This window comes from Macrotis lagotis, chromosome 5 (assembly GCF_037893015.1).
Source record: "Macrotis lagotis isolate mMagLag1 chromosome 5, bilby.v1.9.chrom.fasta, whole genome shotgun sequence".
NCBI classification, from domain to species: Eukaryota; Metazoa; Chordata; class Mammalia; order Peramelemorphia; family Peramelidae; genus Macrotis; species Macrotis lagotis.
Genome location: NC_133662.1, coordinates 169,797,435 through 169,820,409, shown reverse-complemented (window position 1 = coordinate 169,820,409; position 22,975 = coordinate 169,797,435). Strand labels below are relative to the sequence as shown.

Genomic DNA, 22,975 nt, shown 5'->3' with positions numbered 1-22,975 from the left:
TTTGATGATAGGCCTTTTGAGGATACTTCCATGGGAGAGAGATGATTGTACAATTGGGACTGGGAAGCAAAACTGCCATAAGAGTAAGAGTGGAAAATACCCATTATGGCTCTTATGAAAAAGCTGAATGCTTTGAATGCACCCAGGAATTTACCTTTCTCTTGCCGACATATTGTCCTTTTCCAGATTGCCACACGTGTGTTCCTCTCTTTCTGGTAGAATCATGGAGATACATTCTGGAGACTTTTGAGAGGGGGGAAGCAACAATGAAGTAATAGAAGAAAAAAAATCTCAAACAAACAAAAAATTCTGATGCTAAACAAAAGTCCATCCTTAGTCATTATTAAAGATACACATGTATATCTGTATATACACACAAAAGTATGTATTTCTTTAACAATCACTAATAAGATTTGACCTTTTTATAAAAAGGTACTTTGATGTTCAGAGGTAGCTTTCACTTTACACATTACTGTGGTAGATATACTAATGAATGGTATTTTCATTGATGTGGCCATACATTTTAATACAAAAACAAAGGACTATATACAGGTATTAGAATCATTCACTGAGATGACCATAATTCATATACTACAGCACAAATTGGCCCTGGTGGGTTTATTTTTCATGAATATATATATATATATTTATACATATAAATATATATATAAATATATATATTTATTTTCCTACAAGGCTGAATAACCTATCCCCTTCTTCCCCTTCTTTCTGATTTCTTGCCATAGGTTGAATACCCCTCAGATGTCAAAGAAGAGTTTGTTAGAGAGGAACAGAAGTAGGGAAGCAGGCATTTCCCTTCCAGATGACAATCCCCTCTCCCCGTTCTCATAGCAGCCTGCTCAGACAGTGATGCTGGCATCCAGCTGCTTTGATCTGAGCAAGAGACTTTGTCACGGCAATGGAGCAGTTTCAGCTTCCAAGTTTTCTAGCTGGAAAGAGAGAAATTGTAGATATTGTGAGCAACTTTTATTTGGATATTAGCATATGAAATGCTAACCTCTGTTATTGATGTATGATGGGAACGATCCAAAGATAACATATGAAAATCCCCTTTTCTAGGTGGGGAACGCTAAACTTGATATTAGTCCTTTTTGATACGTTTGTTTTATTTCTTCTATCTTTTTTTATTCTCTGTCAATGGTATTGGTTCATAGAGTGCTGAACTTGAAGTCTGAATTCAGTCCTTCCTCAGACACTTTGTAGCTTGTAGTCTCTGAATAAATCATTTAATCTCTCTCTTAACCTCAATTTTCTTATCTGAAAAATGAAAATAATGTTATCTACTTCACAGATATATTGTAACAAATCATGTGAGAAAAATATACAGTCTTTTTAAAACTTAATTACAAAAAATTTTAACTATTATTATTTTTATTATTACTGTCATTGAGAAGGATAAAATTGGGAAATATAGCTTATATAAAAATACCATATTAATGCAATCTATTTTAATAAGAATATAAAGCCAAGGTGATGCACATGTGTAATCCCTGCTTGAGGTGGGGGGGGATTGAGCCTGGTGCATCCCTTGAATTCCAGTATTTTTAGCTGCAATAGGGGTAAAGTTGATTATCTTCACTAAGCTGACCACCAGTGTTGTAGGACACTGGGATCAAGGCACTGCCTAGCTAAGGGTGAATCAAACAAGGTCAGGAAAAGAGAAGGTCCAAAACTTCAATATTGGTCAATAGTAGAACTGAACTCATTAGTGGTCACTGATTTATATTGACCCAATCTCCAAAAAATGAAAAATGTAGGTCTTTAGGGTCATTGGCATATATTGGTTTCTGAAACTCAATAAAACTGTAATGGTATATAAATCATCTCAAAGCAGCCAAAGCTCTTTTTCTTACCCTTTATAAAACTCCCAAAGTGACAAACTTTAAGAGCCCAAAGTTACACTATCTTCATATTTGCTCTTGAACACTTGTGCCAGCTTCATTAGAAGAACCAGAGTTTAATCAAATTTATATTTTAAGATATTGGCTTACAAATGGAACTTCTAAGTTCCTAGTTGACATGGACCATCTCAATTTAGAAATAAATAAGCATGAAAGTTGCGTTTCTTTTGGCAATTCTTCAGTAACTTATAGTCTATAGGAATTGCCTGGGGGTACTAAGAGGATAATTAACTTAGTTATGGTAATCCAGTAGTTTGTCTTCTTCATCCACTATTCCATATTGCCTTTCACATTTGTCTTCTAGTGAGAGATAATTATGGGATAAAGAGGAGGCTTTAATAGCTAAGAAGAGGATGATTGTCATTGAAAGTAGAGTTATGACTTTGAATGTATCTTTACTATTGTCATTAGAGTCTTATTTGGGCTTCCAAAACATTATATATATTAGACTACTGACTATATTAATTGAATTTTGGGGACACATTGTTTAGAAAAGGAAAAAAATAAAAGAAAATGAACACAGAGCCTTGCCATTTATGCTGTGTTAATAAGCTCTAGCTCATTTCTAAATAATAATGATAATGCCAATAACAACAATAATAAAATTCTCAATCAGATGGGCCTGGTTGTTTAGGATGTCAGATAAATTCTGAGTGTGAATGAACATATCATATCTGTCTCTAATCCTTCCATGAGTTGAATGAAGGTTAATGATTCTGAAGAGCTTTTCTTTTGAGGTATAGGAGGAAAAATTACTACACTGGGAGTCAGGATCTGGATTTCTTTAATATCCTTCTCTATGTCTAATTGATCTCCTTTTCCCTCATCAATAATTTAATTAATCAGCAAAAATTAATTAAGTACCTACTATTGTCAGATACTGAACTAGAATTTTGATATAAAAGCAAATATAAAAACAATGACTGCTCTCAAGGACCTAACATTCTGGCATTCTGGGGAAACAATATGAACACACAGAAGTACAAACAAAATAAATAAAAAGTAGGGTTTTTTTTGCAGGAAGGAACTAATAGTTCAGTGGGGAGTGGGGAGAGGAGATCAGAAAAGTCCTTTCGTCAAAGGTATGTTTGGTGATCAACTATGATGGACTTAGCTCTTGTCAGCAGTTCATTGATCGAGAACAACTCTAAAAGACTTGTGATGGAAAATGCCATCCATATTCAGAGGAATAAAACAAACTATGGAGTCTGCGTGCAGACTGAAGCATACTATAGTAACTTTTAAAACTTATTTTTTGTTTTCTTTCTTTTTCTCATGTTTTTTCTCCTTTTATTCTAATTCTTCTTTTACAACATGATTATATGGAAATATGGTAAACATGATTGTACATGTATAACCTATATTAGAGTATTTGCCATCATGGGGAAGGGAGGAAAGTAGAAAAGTGTGGAATGAAAAACTTACAAAAAGATGAATATTGAAAACCATATTTGTATGTAATTGAATAAGTAAAATAAAGTAACATTCAAAAATATTCTTGGGTTGGATTTTGAAGTAAGGCAGAGGTGAGGATGAAGTGTTTTCTAGGTATGAGTGACATCTGGTTGCAAAGACCTGAAGATATGAGATGTCTGATGTCTGTGAGCAACAGTAGGAAAATCAGTTTGGTGGACCATAGAGTATAGGAAGGGAACAGACATGTATGGAATGAAACAAAAAAAATCCTTTTGTTCCTTATCATTCTTTCTTTTGTAAACCCTTGTATCCTTCTTAATCTCAGGAAGGGCTCTCCTGCTTTATTACTTGGGCCTTTCCTCTGAGATTACATTACACTGTATATCATACAGTAAGCACATTTTTTTCCACCATTACAATATGATCTTCACAAATTATCTCCAATTTAACATATAAATATATGTATATATTATTTGCACATTATTCTCCATTTCCCCCAAATCTCTTTAGACTCTGAGTTCCTTGAGAGCTAGGACTGTCTTTTGCCTTTCTTTGTATTCCCCAGCACTTAGCACTGTTCATTGTTGTAACCACTTAATAAATATTTATTAATTGACTCAAAAAGGTAAAATTTTTTAGAGAGTAGAAAAAAGCATAGTTTCATAAGAAAATATAACAAATGGGTCATCTAACTTCTGAAGATATGAAATTTTGTTTGGGCTTCTACGATGAATGATTGTACAGTTTCTACTTTGTAGGATTGTGTTACTGAAATTAACTAGTCTTTACCTAGTACTGTCCTGTTTTTAATGTTACTGGTCTAAAATCATATATTGTTTATGCTCTGTCTTTCCAACAATTTTTGAAAAGTTATTTGAGAAACAAATATTTGAAAAGTTTCTTTCTTCCATCTGTCCCAACTATTACATTTTGAGCAAAATCATAAAATATTTTTGAATAACCCTCTGGATCTTATTTTCCTAATGTTTAAAATGAGGTAGTGGGACCGGATGATCTTCAAAGTCCCTTCCAGCTGCATCATCCCCAAACTGTTCTGACTTGCTTAATGAAGCTCATCTCAGTAATTTGTTGCTGATGCTTTTTAAAAACTATGTAATAACTATTTGAATGTTGATATTAGATAGGCTTTCTTATGATGGCTATAGTATTCTGATGCCCCAAGGAGAGAGATCAGTGACTTGTTTTTTAATGGATTAAAGCACAAACTTCCAGCATTCAAATTTCCATTTGTGGCAATGAAATGCAATGGTCCATGCAGAAATAATTAAATAGCTCTCTCTCTCTCTCTCTCTCTCTCTCTCTCTCAAAAATATAAAACATAGACCATTATAAATCTTAGCCTTGTATCTAGATTAGCTCAAATTTAATCATGCCAGGAGATTTCTGACCAAAAGAATAATTTAGGAAACGTGACAGAGAATGAGGAAAAGGGAGGATGAGGAAGTATAAGAGTAGCATGATCTGGTTAAATAGATAATCTCAGGATGTTAAATACCCATCCCTTCAATCAGGAATGCAAAGCAATAACAACCTACTGAATTTTCTGCTTTTTTCCATAGACAAGAGGGAGTTTATGGTAATTTTTTTTTCAGTATAGAGTTCTAGAGCTTGTAGAAGCTATAACGTTAAAAAATTGTTCGATTATCTACTTTTCTTTTTATTAATTTCTATTTTGATCAGCCATTCTAAGACAGTTTGTGTAATTGAACCTAGTATTTGGGAACTTGGTTAATGTTTGTATCAGTAGGTTGATCAGGGGATTTCTGATCAATTGAATCCTATGAATACACTTGATATTATTATAAGGTAACTAAGACCAAGTGGTATAAGAGCATGTCCTTTTGAAATTTGTGGAATGGAGGACTGAATCAGAGATTCCCTAATCAACTCCCTACTAGATTAATTATCAAAGACAATACTTTCCTAATGCTTGGGTTAGCTGAAAGAGATAAAATAATTATTGAATTGGAGTAGGAAAAAAGGAAATTGACCCTCCTCTAATGACTGAATTCTGCAAGAATTTAGGGGTTTTTTTTTGACATCTTTGGGGTCTACATCAGAAGCAGAGAAAATATATAAATCAACCAACAAATACTTAAAGAACCTACTGTGTATTAAGTACTTTATTATTGACTGGAATAATGGAGAGGAACACTCAATCATTAATCTTTAATATAAAAATTCATCTTTAATATAAAATTATTTAACACAGACAATAGATAATGTCTTGATCATAGTTTTGTTTTTCCCCTTTTCCTGTTTTTGGTTGCAGGAATTAGCTTTGCTATGTGTAAAAAGTGCAAGACTTCTTTGATATGGATCACTTATGACTCTTAAATTTGAAAATTTCTTAGGGACTTTGAAGTAAGATATGTAAGGAGGAAATCAGGAGAAACGTTGAGGTCCCCACATTATTTATTTTAGGGAGATCATTATTGGGAAAAAAACATGAAAAATTATTTTTTTAACCAAATGAAAAGGGTATTTAATTATCGCCTTCCTTCATGATCCTTTAACAATTTGAACTTCATTTACTGGACACACACACAGACCCGCAGACACACACACACACACACACACACACACACACACACATACACACACACACACGCAAACACACCCTGTTAACAGGTGGCACTAAAAGACTAAAAATGGTCAATCTGTTTAGACAAATAAACAATTAGTGACTTCATAACTAAACTCATTTATGTATGGAGTCAGACAGATATTTATTTTCTTTTTTGGTCTAGGCCTGAAATTTCCTCCCTCTTTAGTGTGAATCAATGATTTTCCTGCAGTTTAAACTCCCAGAAGATTTTTCAGTTATACTGAGTCATTAAAGTTCTTGTCAAGAGTCAGTATGTTAAATGTAGAATTTGAACCCATGTCTCCTTACTCTGACATTGCATCTCTATTCACTAATTCCTCCATGCTTCTCTGTGACAGAAAGGCAGCCTATGAACATCCATCTATGAAACAGCTTATGAACATCCATCTATGAACTTAGAAATTGGGTGAAAAACTTAAAGAAATGAAAGATCATCAGAATTTGTATTCAAAATTATGTATTTGCTTAATTTTAATTTACTTTCTTATTAATAATATTTATTATTAGCTTGTGTTTGACTAGTGGATTGTTGTTTTTCTAATTTTATTTTTTAAGCTCAATTAAAAGGTAAATGTAGGTACTAATCCCCAAACCCCAATTCTTGAAGAAACCAATGAAAAGAGATGAAATAAAATTATAACTGAAATGTTAATCTTAGTTAAATCCGAAATTAAAATGAGTTTAATCAACTCCCTGAAGAAAAATAAACAATTATTATATTTTATTGCTGTAACTAATCTTTTCTGGAACTGGACACAATTATAGCAATTAATGCAATTCTTTGTCTATGTTATACTCAAAAAAGAAATTGTCTTCAAATCTCTATATTATATTTAATAGAAATAGCCCATTCTCAGAGCTGTTTCTAGTTTTTGTCAATAACAATTTCTTGAATTAACTTAAAACATATTTTGATTTATAAAGCTAATTTATTTTATAAACACTCATAAAAATGTGAAATCTCCATTTCTTGAAGTGAAACTATCCACTGATAAACCCTAAATATGTTTATAATTGCAGAATTTTCTTTTTAACACAGACCAATAATTGGAGTTGACAATAGTGACAGAATTCTTACTTTAATGAATCTTTTCTGTGGCTGGGTTTTGGTCTATGTTGACTCTTTAGTCATATCTCTGTATTCTTTTTCTCTTCTCTCTTATTCAATTCTAATTGAATCAAGGTTTTTGGAAACTGGTCCTTGAATAAATAAGCTTCAAACTGGCTTTATTCATTGACTTAATTGGACTCTATGGTTTCCAAATTTACTAAATTGAAACCAGACTAATCTTAAAGTTAATTACCATCTAAGATGAAATTAAATAAATCTTGTAAAATTGTGTCAGCTCTTTAAGTCTTTTTTCAAAATTAGTATAGGGTAGGGTTCAAAGTTAATGATTTCCAAGGTCCCATTAGTTCTAAATTTCATATCCCCATACTATTTTTTTCTCTCAGTATTGTTTATATTCAACTCAGAACCTGGGATAAGTTAATATCAATCATTTCTTTATGGAAAACTAAATTTATTTAAAATTAAACTTCCTGCAGTACTGTAATACCCAGAAGAGGTGGTGAAAAGGGAAGGAGGGAAGAAGAAGGGGAAAGGAAAGAGAGAGAAGGGGGTTAGAGAGATAAAAAGGAGAAACAAAGAGAAATAGAGACAGAAATATAAGGAAGAGAGAGGGAGAGAGGGAGAGAGGGAGAGAGGGAGTGAACAGCTGTTATCATTTTACAGCACAGAATTGGAGGAATGGAAATTTTGGCCTCATTGATCAAATGTGTCTTATTATATTCTAGCTTTACAATTTGCCAGCCATTCTCATTTGGGGCTTTTGTCTTGGGTTTTAAAAGTCTTTTCCCACCATTTAGCCCTTGGTAGATGTCTAAAGAAAGCAAAGACCCAGGATATGGAAATACTCTCAGTCATCTCCTAACTGGAGAAAGAAGTAAGTTGGATGAGTCAACCATAATTCAGAGAGCATTTCTATCTTCTGAAATATTATTCCTGGAATTGAAATTATGAAAAATAAAATCTATTTGTTATAAGATTTCTAAATCTGTGAAGAAAAAAAGAAAAAGAAAGAAAAAATAGTATTTTGAGGAAAAAGACTAATTGCTAGATGTATCCTGTCTTAATTTGATCAAGGCTTTTGTTCTGCCTAGGGCATCTAAGTGGCATAGTTGAGACACTGCTGGGAGATCTGTGTTCAAATTCAGTCTTGAACACTTACTAGCTATGTGACCCTACCAAAACACTTAACCTTTAGATTCCTCAGATTCCTTATCTTTAAAATGGGAATAATAGCATCTTCCTGTTGATCACTTAATTAACTTAGGAATCAAATATCATAGAATGTGACATTAGAATTTGGTAAGACATGATAAATTATAGTCAGGAGTTTGTAACCTTAGATCTGTACATTTTCTTCAAAACTATTTTGGAAAAAAATGCATAAAAACTGTAACTGCATTTTTTGTAATTCACTTTCTTTTTAATACAATACATTTTCTTTAGGAAATATTATTCTGAAAAGGGTTCCAACAATTCATCATATTTCTAAAGGAATCTATGACACAAAAAATGATGAGGACTCTGATCTAATCTAAATCTTTTATTTTACAGTTGGGGAAAACTTGATCACAGAGGGCTCAGGTAACTTTCTTAAGCTCACCCTGCTAGTTTGGAGGTGGACTGTGTAAAATAATTATATGTTCTCACTCAGTTCAGCATTTAAATCTAAAATTAGTCAAACTAATGAATTCAGTTGGAAAATGATACTAAAGTCTATGAATTTGACTTAAATGAGTAATCCATTTCAGTCAAAATACCTAATTTGATAGTCCTTTGTAGTCTAACTATTACTAGTCATCTTTTCCCCAGTTGTGACTGACTCTTGGTGACCCCATTTGGGGTTTTCTTGGCAAAAATGCTGGAGCAGTTTGCCATTTTCTTATTCAATTCATTACATAGATGAGGAAATTGGGGCAAACAGTATTTAGTGACTTGCCCATTATTACACATCTGGTAAGGATCCAAGGATGGATTTGAACTCTGATTTTTATGATTTCAGGTCCAGCACTCTATCTATCCACTATACCACCTAACTGTCCTAACTCATAGTTCTTTCTTGTACTTATCACCGGGTTTTTGTATCTCTAGTGGGACCACAGAAATTAATTGGTGCTACACAAGAATCCATCATTTTTCTGGGGTCATGTTTAATATTTTCATAAATCCATTGTAGGATAGAATTAAAATGTATTCAATAAGAAAGTTTTAGGTTGAAACCAATCTGTGAAGGACAATATGGAGGTCTCAGGAAAGCAAGAATGATGACCAAAGGAAAGAATTAAAATTTAGAATACTTTCAGTGAGTAGGAGAAGTATTTAGGACAGAACAAAGTTTAATAAAGGGAAAATGAGGGGTAATATTTTAAGGGGAAAATCAATTGTACAATTTCCATATGAGAAATGATGGGCTCATCTAATAAAGTTAGAAGGATTATAAATATAATAAACTGTGCATGAACCAGCATTTGCTGAAAGAGTAGGTGATTATAGAATACACAAAAATGGGACAGCATAAGAAAATGATGAGGTAATCTGCTCACTGTGCTTAATTTGGGGCATATACTTATTAGAGTATGATGACCAGCTCTGTGGATTCACAATCTAAGAGGGATGCCAAGGATTTGAAGATTATCCAGAAACTAAACTCAGATGACGAATACCTTGGGATGTTTGAGGCTACAGGAAAGACTCAAGTCACATGGATTATTTAGATTGTAGAAGATATTACAGAGGGGAAATTTATAGAATTTAGAGCTATAAGGTCACTTATAGACTATCTCATTTTATAGATGAGGAGAAAGTACCAGAGAAATGACATGATTTACCTAAGGTCCCACAACTTAGAAGGATGATAAATGCAGGTCCTCTGATTCAGAATTCAGATGTCTAGTGAACACCCTCACTGACCAGAAGACTGACCATCTGAACTAGTTGGGGTCTACTTTTCCCTTGTTATCTCCATGTCCTGATGTGTCATTTAAACTATTTAGGTTCATTGCCACAGATCCTTGTGTATACAATTGTGCCTGCATACTAAATCATCTGATTTGACAGGTTGTTTTTGTTTTTGAAGTTAACAGAATTACATTATTGTGTTGCCTGATCACTGATGTAAGGATTTTAATTCTACCAATATCATATATTTGTTTGTTTTGTAGTTTCAACCTAGTATTGAAACCTCAGAGAATCATTTCAAATAAATATCTGTGTATAACTGCATTGGAACTAATGAGGAAGATAGAGAGGCAGATCCAAGATCCAGAATAAAGGCAAGTGCTCACCTAAGTTCTTCCCCAAACCCCTCCAAATATCTTTAAATAATGACTGAAGATAAATTCTAGAATGGTAGAACCCACTAAAAGATGGGTTGAAACAATTTTCCAGTTCAAGGCAACTTTGAAAAAGTTCTGTTGTTTAGGAAAGCTTAGGAAAGCTCTATTGCTCTTGGGTGAGAGAGGAACATAGTCTTGTCAGCATAGTCCTGAGTCCTGGCCTCAACCAATCAGGAGTAGATCTTAGGAGCCACTGAATCAGAAGCAACAGCTGCTTGCAGATCTCTCCACCCAGAGAAGGTAAGCAGTTTTAACACCCGGTCAGAAGGAGATTACAGGGGTAGTGTTGTTAGAACTGAGGCAAGACTGTTGACCTGTTGCTTTGCCATAATTAGATCTGGGTCACACAGTTTTAGATGGCTGTCCCGGGGTGAGGAGCTCTAATAAAATAGAACTTAAGGTCTCAAGAAAACTGGAATTCTCATTGCAGTTTCAAGGCATAAAAGTGTTATGGTCACTCAAAAGCCTGGCATGGGCCAGGAGAGTAGTTAAACACCTCTCTTTTGATCATACCACCTTGGAATAAAATGAAAATTTACAGATCCTTAGAAATCTCTGAAAACAGTTGCACTTGGGATAGTGTATTATCCACACTGGAAACAGAATCCTACCTTAACAGAGTTAAAAGTCAAGTAATTTGTTGGGAAAATGAGGAAAAAAAATCTGACCATAGAAAGTTACTATGGTGACAAGGGAATTCAAAATACACATGCAGAATAAGAAAACAAAGCCAAAACTCCTATATCAATCAATGGAAAAATTCAAAAAGGATTTTGAAAATCAACTAAGAGAGGTAGAGGAAAAATTTAGAAGATAGATGAAAGTTATGCAAAAAAAGTGAAAAAAATGAGTCAACAGCTTGGTAAAGGAGCCAAGAAAATACTGAAGAAAATAATCCCTTAGAAAACAGATTAGACCAAATGATAAAAGAGGTACAAAGAGCTAATGAAGAGAAGAATGTCTTAAAAAGTAGAACTGGCTAAATGGAAAAGAAAGTACAAAATCTCACTGAATAAGATAATTAAAAAATTTGAATTGAGAAAATGGAAGCTAATAACTTTATGAGAAATTAAGGGACAACAAAACAAAACCAAAGAAATAAAAAAAATAGGAGACAATGTGAAATATCTCAATGGAAAAACAATTGACTTAGAAAACAGATCCAGGAAAGATAATTTAAAAAGTATTGGACTACCTGAAAGCCATGATCATAAAAAAGAGCCTTGACATTAACTTTCAAGAAATTATCAAGGACAACTGCCCCAATATTCTAGAACCAGAGGGAAACTATAAATGGAAAGTATCTATTGATCATCTTTTGAAGGAGATACTGAAATGAAAAATCTTATAACTAAATTTGAGAGCTGCCATGTCAAGGAGAAAATATTACAAGTAGCCAGAAAGAAATAATTCAATATCATGGAGCTACATTCAGAAAAGCAAAAAAATTTCAACTTCTACATTAAAGGATCAGAGGACTTGGAAAATGATATTCTGGAAGGCAAAAAGCTTGGATTATAATCAAGAATCAACTACCCAGCAAAATTGAACATAATCTTTCAGGGGAAAAGATGGATATTCAATAAAATAGGAGACTTAAACAGAAAATCTGATCTCCATATACAAATCTCAAGCAAAGCATGAAAAGCTAAATGGAAAAGGGAAAGTATAAAGGACTTAAATGATGGTGAATTGTTTATATTTCTACATAGGAAGATGATACTTGTAATTCATAAGAACTTTGTCATTATTAGGGCAGTTATAAGGAGTATAAATAGCCAGAGGGAATAGGTGTGTTGACTTTGAAGGGATAAAATCTAAAAAATACAATTAAGAAAATGGGAGAGGAATGAACTGGGAGAAAGGGAAAAGCAGAAGTGTAGAGCAAATTATCTTCCCTCAAAGAGGCAAGAAAAAGCTTTTTCAGTGAAGTGGAAGTTGGGGGAGATGAGGGGGAGTGAGTGAACCTTGTTTTTATCAAAAGTGGCTCAGTGAGGGAATAACATATGCACTCAATTTGGTATAGAAATCTATCTTACCCTACAGGAAAGTGGGAATAGAGGGGACTAAGAAAAAGTGGAAGGGGGCAGTAGAAAAAAAAAGGTAGATTGAGAGAAGGGGTAATCAGAAGCAAAACATTTGAGGAAGGTCAGGGTGAAAGGAAAGAGAGACTAGAGTAAATGGTGATGATGGGGGGGGGAAAGGTTGGAGAGGAATGTTAGCAATAGTAACTATGAAAAAATTTTTGAAGCAAATTTCTCTGATAAAGATCTAATTTCCCAGATTAGAGAGAACTGAGTCAAATTATAAAAAAGAGCCATACCTCAATTGATAAATGATAAAATAAATATGAGCAGTTTTCAGATGAGGTTATCAATATTCTCCTTATAGCAATATTTTAAAATGTTCTACTTCACTACTGATTGGAGAAATGCAAATTAAAACAATTCTGATGTACCACTTCATAGCTATTAGATTGGCTAATAGGACTGAAAAGGAAAATGACAAATGGTAAATGGGGATGTAGGGAAAATGAAACATTAATGCACAGTTGGTAGAGTTATAAACTGTTTCAACCATTCAGTAGAGTAATTTGAACTATATTCAAAGAACTATAAAGTCATGCTTACCCTTTGACCTAGCAATGCTACTACTAGATCTGTATCCCGATAGAGATGAAAAACAGGGAAAAAAAATCAAAGGAAACTTAATAAGTTTAAATTGTGTATCTTACTACTTGGGAAGATGATACTGGCAATTCATAAGAACTTTCCCATTATTACAGAAGTTAGTTAGAGTATATATAGACAGAGGGCACGGGCATGAGTTGAATATAAAGGGATGATATCCTCAAAAAATAAAATTAAGGGGTGAGAGAGGGAATGTACTGGGCAAAATGAAAGGGAGAGACAGAATGGGCTAAATTATTTCACAAAGTTTTATAATGGAGGCAAAGAAGGGAATGTACGGAGGAGTGAGTGAATATTGCTCTCATTAAAATTGGCTCAAAGAGGAAATGACATACAATTGGGCATAGAAATTTATCTTATTCCACAGGAAAGTAGAAGGGGAAGGGATTAGAGAAGGAAGGGTGAGTGATAGAGGGGAGGGGATAGTCAGAAGCAAGATTCTTTTGAGGAAAGAGAATAGAATAAATGGGGGGATAGGATGGAGGGAAATATAATCAGCAAAATTAACTGTAAAACATTTGAAGCAATAAAGACTTTATTTCCTCAAACCTAATGAGAATTGAGTCAAATTTATAAAAAAGTGGCATTCCACAATTGAAAAATGATCAAAAGATAGAAACAGTTTTCAGATAACATAATCAAAGCTACCTATAGCCATTTTAAAGAAACACAATGATTGGAAGAAATCAAATTAAAAGAAATCTGAGATACTACTTCATACCTATTAGAATGACTAATATAACAGAAAGGAAAAAATGACAAATGTTGGAGCAGGTGTGGGAAAAATGAAACATTAATGAATTGTTTGTGGAATTGTGAACTGATTTCACCATTCTGTAGATGGATTTAGAACTATAACCTAAGAGCTGTAAAACCATGTATTCCCTTTTAGTAATACCAACACTAGATCTGTATCCCAAAAGAGATTAAAAAAAAAGAAAAGAACAAATGTGTGCCAAAAATATTTATAGCATCTCTTCTGGTGTCAAAGAACTGGAAATTGAAGGGGTGACCATCAATTAGGAAATGGCTGAAGAAATTCTAGTATGCTGTGATCAAGGTAGAATGATATCCTATTATAAGCAATGATAAGCAGGATACTCAAAGAAAAACTTGGAAAGACTTACAGGAGCTGATACAAAGTGAAATGTACTGTGTACAAAGTAACAGCAATATTGTAAGATCATCAGCTGTGAATGACTTAATTATTCTCAGCAATACAATGATCTAAAAATCTGAAGAACTGATGATGAAAAATGCCGTCCATGAAGTACTCTGATACTTGCAATATGTGATTATCATGGAAAAGAACTGATGCTGTCTGAATAGAAAATGAAGCGAACTTTTTTAACTTTATTTTTCTTGAGTTTTTTGTTGGTCTATTTTCTTTCACAATATGACTATTACGGAGAAGTTTTGCATGTCATCATATGCATAAGTTATATCAGATAGCTTGCCTTCTCAATGGAAGGAGGGAGGCAGAGTTAGGGAGAGAATTCAAAGTGTAAAAAATGAATGTTAAAATTGCTTTTACATGTAATTGCAGAAAATCAAAGAAAAAAAGAAAAAACTTATAAGGATGATATTTTACTAGAGATTAGAAGGAACCCTGTGTTTTTCTGGATTTGCAAATATTACTGCATTTCCCTCTTTTGCTTCCTGGTGGCCTTTCTCCCCTGTCTGACTTCCCCAATGGACAGTTTGGGAAGGCAGCCAATACTAAATGCATTTCCACTGTTATCTGACACTGCTGCAACTCCAAAGAGATAATGATGAAGATAAGCCATAACTGGATTTTTTTTTAAGGTAGACCTTTTAGCTACCTCAAACTAAACTTCTTCAAGTAGCTTATTTCCCCCTTAATCTGCACTGTGAAGGGGCCATGTCAGTATTAATGTTTCAGTTCAGTCATATCAAGGTCCTTTTCAATATGCAGAGAACTTATTTGGCACTGGGATCCAAGGTAATACATCTGTATTCAGGTCACTTGACACTTAGACCTGAATGGAAGCTAGAGATGGAATGTGGATGGGAAGAAGTCCTAGTAGTGAAGCACTCCACTCCTCCAAAGAGCTCACTATCCATAGAGGCAGAACTTTTGCCAGGAGGGAAGGGAAAGATCCAAACATGAAGTACTCTGATACTTGGAATATGCAATTATCATGACACTTAAATGGAATAAAATAATTCAACTTAATTGTAGTAGCAAGCATTTTTTATAGCACCTTAAGATCTGCAAACCACTTAACAATTATCATCTCAATAATCCTCACAACAGTCCTGGAAGATGTTATAATTATCCCCACTTTACTGATGGGGAAACCAAGTCAGGTAGTGATCAAGTGGCTTATGCCAGGTTACAACAGCTAGTAAATGTCAGAGTGGAGATTTGAACTCAAATTTGTCTAGATTCCAAGTTTTATCCAAAGCATTACTTAACTGCCTAATCATATAAATTGCATTCTATCATTTCTCTTTACTGTAAGGGTTCTTAACTGTATGTGTGTGTGTGTGTGTGTGTGTGTGTGATGCACTCCTTTGGCATTATGAAGAAACCTGTGGTTGGCTTAAGAGTTATGTTTTTAAATGTATAAAATAAATTATATAGGATTAAAAAAGAAACCAATTATAATGAAATGGTTATATATATATATATATGTCATAAACGGTTACATATATAAATGTGATGAAAAAACTACATTTATTTGTATGCTATATCTACATATATATTATTAAGTAGTGACATATGTATATATACATATATATATATATATGTATATAGGCATGTGTTTTGTTTGTGTTTTTATAAATAAGGTCATATATCCCATACCAGTGATTTCTGGATTTTGGAAGATCCATTCAAACTTTCCTTTTCTTAAAACACTGAACATACTTTGAATGGTTCAGTGAAAGCTGGAAAAGAAGAGAGTCAAGGAAAAGAAACTAGGTTGAAGGGGTTGGTAAAAGAATATGAAAGATGGGGAAGAGGGAGAGGAGGGAAGATGGAAGAAAAATGAGGAACTCATAAAATTGAAAAAATTCATGAATGCTGAAAATTGTCTTTACATGCAATTGGAAAACATATACAATAAAATTAAATAATAAAGAAAAAAACCTGTTCAAAAATGACTTTGACTGCCTCTCAAAGATTTTGATATGTTGTTTCATTATTCAAAATATAGTTAATAAAATCATTTATTGTTTCTTTTAAAAAAGAATACGAAAGTCCAATAGGAACATCTTAGAAACAGACCACCTCTACCACCCCTCCATCCTTTAATTTTTGAAATAGAAGTTGAAAAAAATAATATTAAATGCATATATGAACACACACACACACATACCCTATACTTTTCTTTTCATTCATTTTTGCAGGGTAGTAGTCTATTCTACAGATTTCCTTGGTAACAGAAGTTCTTCTATTACTCTGAGAACTGGTTAATGCCATTAAGATCAAGTGAAATCACTACCTCTATAGAAAATTCATAGGTTCAATGTGGCTTTGACAACAGCAGCATCCTATTCCTATGATTCTTCAATTTTTACTGGATATAGTTATTAAGGAGATGATACTTTCTCACTTTAATCCCACAGGCTTAAAGGACATTATGGAGGTTAGCTGAAAATGACAATGACCAGCAACAAGAACAAAAATTCATAAAATTCTGAGAAAAGAAGACATATATTCATAGGATTTCAGAGCTGGAAGAAAACTTAAAGGTCACTTAGTCTCTCTTTTAATATATAAGGAAAGTGAATGCCAGTGTGATGAAATGGCCTAATTTAAACCTAGTCTAGACCAGGGTGTTTTTTTTTTTAAAACTTTGAATCCAAAACTCTTTCAAAACATCACAAATATATATATATATATATATATATATATATATATATATATATATATGTATGTATATATTCTCATTTTAATATTAGATATTTGGAAAGAGAACCTACACTGAAATTACTCTCTTAGCTATGCTAATGGTATGAGGATGCTATAGATTAAAAAAAAAACTTATACTGAGGAAAAAATAATTGTTCCAGATACTAAGAGGTCTCTTAATTTACTTTTTATTTTACACACACACACACACACACACAGAAAACCATTTTCCTCTATCACACTCACACTTCAGATTCCCATCTGAAATTTTATAATTGGAATTCAGTAGTAAATTATGAAATTTCCATGCCATCTCAACACCACTCGTACCTGATGGTTGGTCCTATCCACAGTGTTGGCAGTGGAGGGGTGGTCTCGAGTGTTTTGGCGAATTCGAGTTGAATTTTGCTGCTCAATGGTTGAAGAAGTGGGGATGCAGAACTCTCGGAAGCATCTCTTGAAGTTTTCATCCAGGAATGCATAAAGGACTGGATTAAGGCAGCTATTTGTATACCCTAGAGCAATGCAGAAGTGCCAGGAGACAGTTTGGAAAGTAGTTTCAGGGATGGTGACCAAGGCTTTGATGATGACATAGATGTGAATCGGGGTCCAGCAAACTATGAACACTGCCACTACCACCAACACCATTCTGGTTATCCTTCTTAGGTTTCTGTCCTTCTCTTTGGAGCCAGATAGCATGCGGACACTCTTGAGGCGCAAGATCATCAACCCATAACACACGGTGATGATGAGGACAGGCATGATGAACGCAAAGATGAAAACACAGATCTTCAGCAGATTTTCCCAGTACCAAGTTGGATGGGAAAATGTGAGTGTACAATCAATGGAACCTAGAACACAAGAATGATATAGAAGAATAAGCAATGGCATTGCCGAATTTCTTTGTTGGTTTTTATTGTGGTCACAGCTATTTCTTGCTAAGGACCCTTGAACAAAAAATTAAAGTTATGTCTATATACCAAAATGAAGTGGCTTGCTTATCTGCATATTTCTGAAGGGATGATTTGATTTGAACTGTCAATGTTATGATTTTTCTTAGGTATTCCAAGGGTTCTTAGTGATCTCAGTGACATGGGTATTCCATTCAGTAATTTAACTCTCAACTCATCCATGCCTCTCAAGTCTGTGTAAGTCTTTTCTGTATCCTCCTATGATTTTGCCACTAGCTCTAGCCAGGAGTATACTGAACCCAGTTCTTAACACTCTCATGAAATAACTACTAAAATTTCAATGTGAACATTTATGTCTTGAAAATAGTGAAATACTACAAAATCAGAGCTTGAATAATTGTTTAGAATCAAGAAAGTGATAAAAAAACTTAGTAGTATAAGTTAAACTTAGACATGTGACATGTCCTATTTCCCCTCTTCTCCTTCTCCCTCCCCCTGAATGCCAGTTATTAAAAAATTTTCAGTATCCCTGGTTCTAGCCATCATACTAGGAGCCTTGTTTTCTCTTGCAAATCAAAATCAGTCAAACTCCTGGTAGCTGTTATGTTCAGATTTTCAGACCATTCCTCTTCCTTTCTCCTTTTTTAGCTCACTATGTCTCTCTGCCTCCTGACTCTTAGGGAATTTAGGGGACTTCCATATACATAATCACTCTCTCTGAAACAGCCTAATACCTTAATTCCTCAGCCTGCTCTTATGGCATATTACTCCCCCCACCCCAACCCCATTTTCTTTTCCACACTTTTCCTCAAACCTTCTCAAATATTGAGCTACCTCTGGCAATGCATGTGGGTTGACCTCATTATCAATGTGTACTTTCCTGGAAAGTACACTGTCAAAGTAAGTGAATTTATTCACAACAATCAAAACTTCTCAATTTGCTGTAACCAATGATTCCACATATGGATAGTATAGTGCTAGCTGACAGAGCACTTGTTTTCTTGGTGCTGTTAGGACAAAATTAGTATAAGCAGTGGAAAATTGATTCATAATTTGTTGCATCTCAGCTTCAGAAGCTGCATTGAGTGCACAACCTTCTGCAAACATAAGATCATGAATCAACACTCCTACTTTGGTCTTGGCTTGAAACTTTTTCCAAATTGAAGAATTTATCAACAGCACAGTTGCTGACCTTGATGCCATCTTCATCCTCATTGAAGATGTTTGACAAAATGGCTGAAAACATCATGCTAAAAAGCATGGGTACAAGTCTTGCTTCACTCCATTGGTGACTGGGAAATTGGGAGAGCACCATCCACTATCTAGACCATTATCTAGATGGCAAACATGCCCTCATGAAATTGATGTACAATACTGATGAACTTTTCCAAGGCAATCAAATTTTCACATAATTTTCCATAAGCCCTCAAGACTGATGGTATCAAAGGCCTTAATCAGATTTGCAAATGTATACAGATGTTTGTTCTGCTCTTGGCATTTTTCTTTGAGTTTGAGCAGTAAACACCATATTGACTATGCCTTGGCTCTTTCTGAATCCATACTGATTTTTAGGTAGATGACCATATTCCCCAGGTGAAGGATCAGTCTATTAAGGAGGATACTAGCAAGGATCTTGCCAACAGTGACTAAGAGAGAAACACCCCTGTGTCACAGTGCTATCTATTCCCTTTACTTTGATGGAGATGGATAATGGAGGCATCTTTGGATTCCTGAGGGAAAACCTCTTCATGTCATATAATCTGGAAAATTTCATTCAGCTTTTGTATGAGCAATGGACCCTCCCCCCATCAGGTGCTTTGCCACATGAAAGGAGCCTAGTGGCATTTAAAACCTCTTCTTCACTTGGAACATCAGGTAAGGAAGGATTGACTTCAATCTGAGGTAAACAGTCAATAACTTTGATATTGATTGATGGTAATCTATTGAGAACACTATAGAAGTGTTTAGCCCATCTCTCTAGATTCATGGAACCTATCAGTAATCAATGTGACTACCAGTCATTGTGCTGACCTCATTTTTGTAAGCCTGTGAAAACTGGACAGCCTGCCAATGTCATGCCAAGAAACTGAGTCATTTCTACTTAAATTGTCTTAGGAAGATTCTCAAGATCGCCTGGTATGATGATACCAGACATTGAAGTCTTTTCTTGAATTAAATTGTCAAGCATTTAAATTCTTCTGCAGAGTGGGTAACTCCAATGGTTTGGCCATGTTGTTTGAATGTCAAACATATACTTGCCCAAAACACATTATTTTATGCACAACTTACACAAAAGGGCATCATATAAGTGAAATGAGGACACTCTGAAGGTCTCTCTTAAGAACTTTGGGATTGACTGTGCAACATGAGGGACCCTACCACAGGATTTCCTAGCATGGCATGCCCTCATTGGAGAGGGTATTGTGTTCTCTGAGCAAAGTAGAATTGAAATTGCTCAAATGAAATTTGAGATGTGCAAATTTAGAGAATACTTCCCAGGTTTTCAAATGGACTATTTGTGCCTGCTCTGTGATAAAGCATCCCGAATTTCTATTATTCTGATCACTGTCAGACCTACTGTAAGACCCTAACATAGCGATATCATTTTGGTCCTCTTACAGGACCAAAGAACAACAATCAACTATTCCACCCATGGTCACACACAAAGATGGTCATGCTATTAATTTTTTCATCACCCACAAATGTACCATTTTAACATTTGAAAATTCTGAAATCCCCTTATTTGACATATTCTTACAGCTCTTCACTTCTCCCTCTCTCTCTCTCTCTTTTCCTTTCCTTCAAAAACCATAATCCTTGTCCGCACCATGACCACCGATCTCTTAATGCTTGGTTCATTCCCAGACCCTCACTTACACTAACCCTGTCTCTTATTTTCATCATCTGAACCCTGTTTTTGAAACAATTCACTTTTTACTAGTCATAATATAACAAGCCTCAGCTTTGGATCACTTTCACCATTACTACCTTTGTTCTTATACACAAGTTGATGAATGAAAGTAGAGAAAATCATGTAATTGTTCTGACTGAATCCACTACAAATTTATGTTACTAGACCTCTACTGAGTTCTCATTGTTGTTAAGTAATCCTTTCAAAACTTGTCATATAAATCACCATCCCATACTCCACAGCATCTCTTCTAAATCTTTCCATCCTTTCTCCCTCACTTGGCTCTTTCCCCCTTCCTCACATTCTTAGCTGAGATGTCTGTCTCATATTTTACAAAAATGTAAACAAACAAAACAAAAATACTAGAGATCATTTGTCATGGTCTTCCTTTTATCCCTTATTCACCATTTCATTTTATCCATATCTTTTCTACCACCATCTCCTCCTTCACCCTTTCCTGACTCACATGCTTACTCCTTAAGGCTAACACCTCTCCCTGCTTTTGATCCCATTCCACCTGGTATCTTCCAACAGAGTTCTCCTTTTGTTGTTCCTATTTTTTAACTTATTTTCAACCTTTCTGTTTACTGGCTCATTCCCTACTGTCTATAAACATGTCCATGTCTCTGCCATCCTTGCCTTTTTGATAGGCAAGAAATCTCACTTGATCCTTCCACCTTACTATTATCCTATATCTCTTCTATCCTTTGTGCTAAACTCATTGAAAAAGCTATCTACAATGGATGTCTCCACTTTCTCTTGTCTTACTCTTTTTTGACCTGGCTTTTAGTTTATTCATTCCATCAAAACTCCTTTCCAAAGTTACCAATAATCTTATAATTGTTAAATCTGGTGGCCTTTTCTCAGTCTTTATTCTTCTAAATCTTTCTGTAGCCTCTGATACTGTTGAACTCCTTTTCCTCCTTGATATTCTCTTCTAGATTTTTGAGATACCACTCTCTTCTGTTTTTTTCCTATCTGATCACTCCTTCCAAGTCTCCTTTGCTATATCCTTGTCTAAATCACAGCTTCTAACTGTAGGTATCTCACAGAATGCTATCCTTGACTTTCCTTTCTTCTCACTTTATACAACTTAACTTGGTGAGCTTGTCACCTTCACTGGCTCTAAATGCCACCTCAATGCTGACAGTTCTTCAATCTACCTATACTGCTCCAATCATTCTACTGGCCTCTGAACTCATGATTTTTCTCTCTAAATCTTATCCCTCAAATTCCTCTTACTGTAGAGGGCAACACTGCCCTCCCTCCCTGTCCCATAAGTTCACAACCTAGGAGTCATCCTCAACTCCTGTCTTTTACTTTTCATTCTCCCCATAGCAAATCTTTTGCTAATGTTTGTTGATTTCACTTCATATATCAAATTGCTAACTTCTCTCCTCTGACACTGCTACCACTCTGGTTCAGGCCCTCTTCACCAGATGTAGGCAATAGCCTGCTAATGGGTCAACCTGCTCATCTATTCCCACTGTAATTTATCCTCCATTCAGCCATTCAGTATTTTTCCTAAAGCACAGTTTTAACATGTCACCTCTCTACTCAATGAACTCTAGTTCCCTATCTTCTCCAGAATCAAATATGAATTTCTCTCTTTGGAATTTAAGCCTCTTCTTAACCAATATCCTTCCTATCTTTCCAGTATACTTATGCCATACTTTCTTCCATGTACTTTTTGATCTAGTGACATTGGCCTTCTCCTTCTTACAGTTCCACAAACAACAAACTTTATCTTTTGTCTCTGGGCATTTTCTCTGTTCCCATGCAAGGAATTTTTCTCTCTTCATCTCCACCTACTGGTTTACCTGGTTTACTTTAAGCCCCTACTTAAATCCCATAAACTACATGGAGACTTTTCCATCCCCTCTTGATCTCCTTTTAAAATATTTTCCATCCCCTCTCATGCCTCCCTCTCTTGTTCATTTCCTATTTATCCTCAGGAATGAAGATAGGACATTTATCTTTTTATATATCAATGAATTAAAAAATTAAAGAACATTTTTTTCTCCTGAATTCTTTTTATTTTTTGGCAAGGCAATGGGGTTAACTAACTTGCCCCAGGTCACCCAGCCAGGTAATTACTGAATATTAGAGGCTGAATTTGAACTCAGGTCCTCCTGACTCCAAGGTTGGTGCTCTATCTACTATATCACTTAGCTGCCTCTCCCAAATTCTTTTTGGACTCTTGCCAACCAAG

The 22,975-nt window shown here is 34.7% G+C and overlaps 1 protein-coding gene across 1 annotated transcript in view; it reads right to left on the bottom strand.

The window, feature by feature from the left end:
- Window positions 1-726: 726 nt before the first annotated feature.
- The window catches only part of OPRM1 (opioid receptor mu 1), a 62,623-nt gene continuing 40,374 nt past the window's right edge, over window positions 727-22,975 (bottom strand). Inside the window, exons 3-4 of the mRNA XM_074190283.1 lie at window positions 17,272-17,792; window positions 727-950 (exon numbers count right to left, since the gene is read on the bottom strand). Coding sequence (XP_074046384.1) covers window positions 912-950; window positions 17,272-17,792 — 560 coding nt within the window. The 3' untranslated portion in view covers window positions 727-911. The remainder of the gene's footprint in view (window positions 951-17,271; window positions 17,793-22,975) is intronic.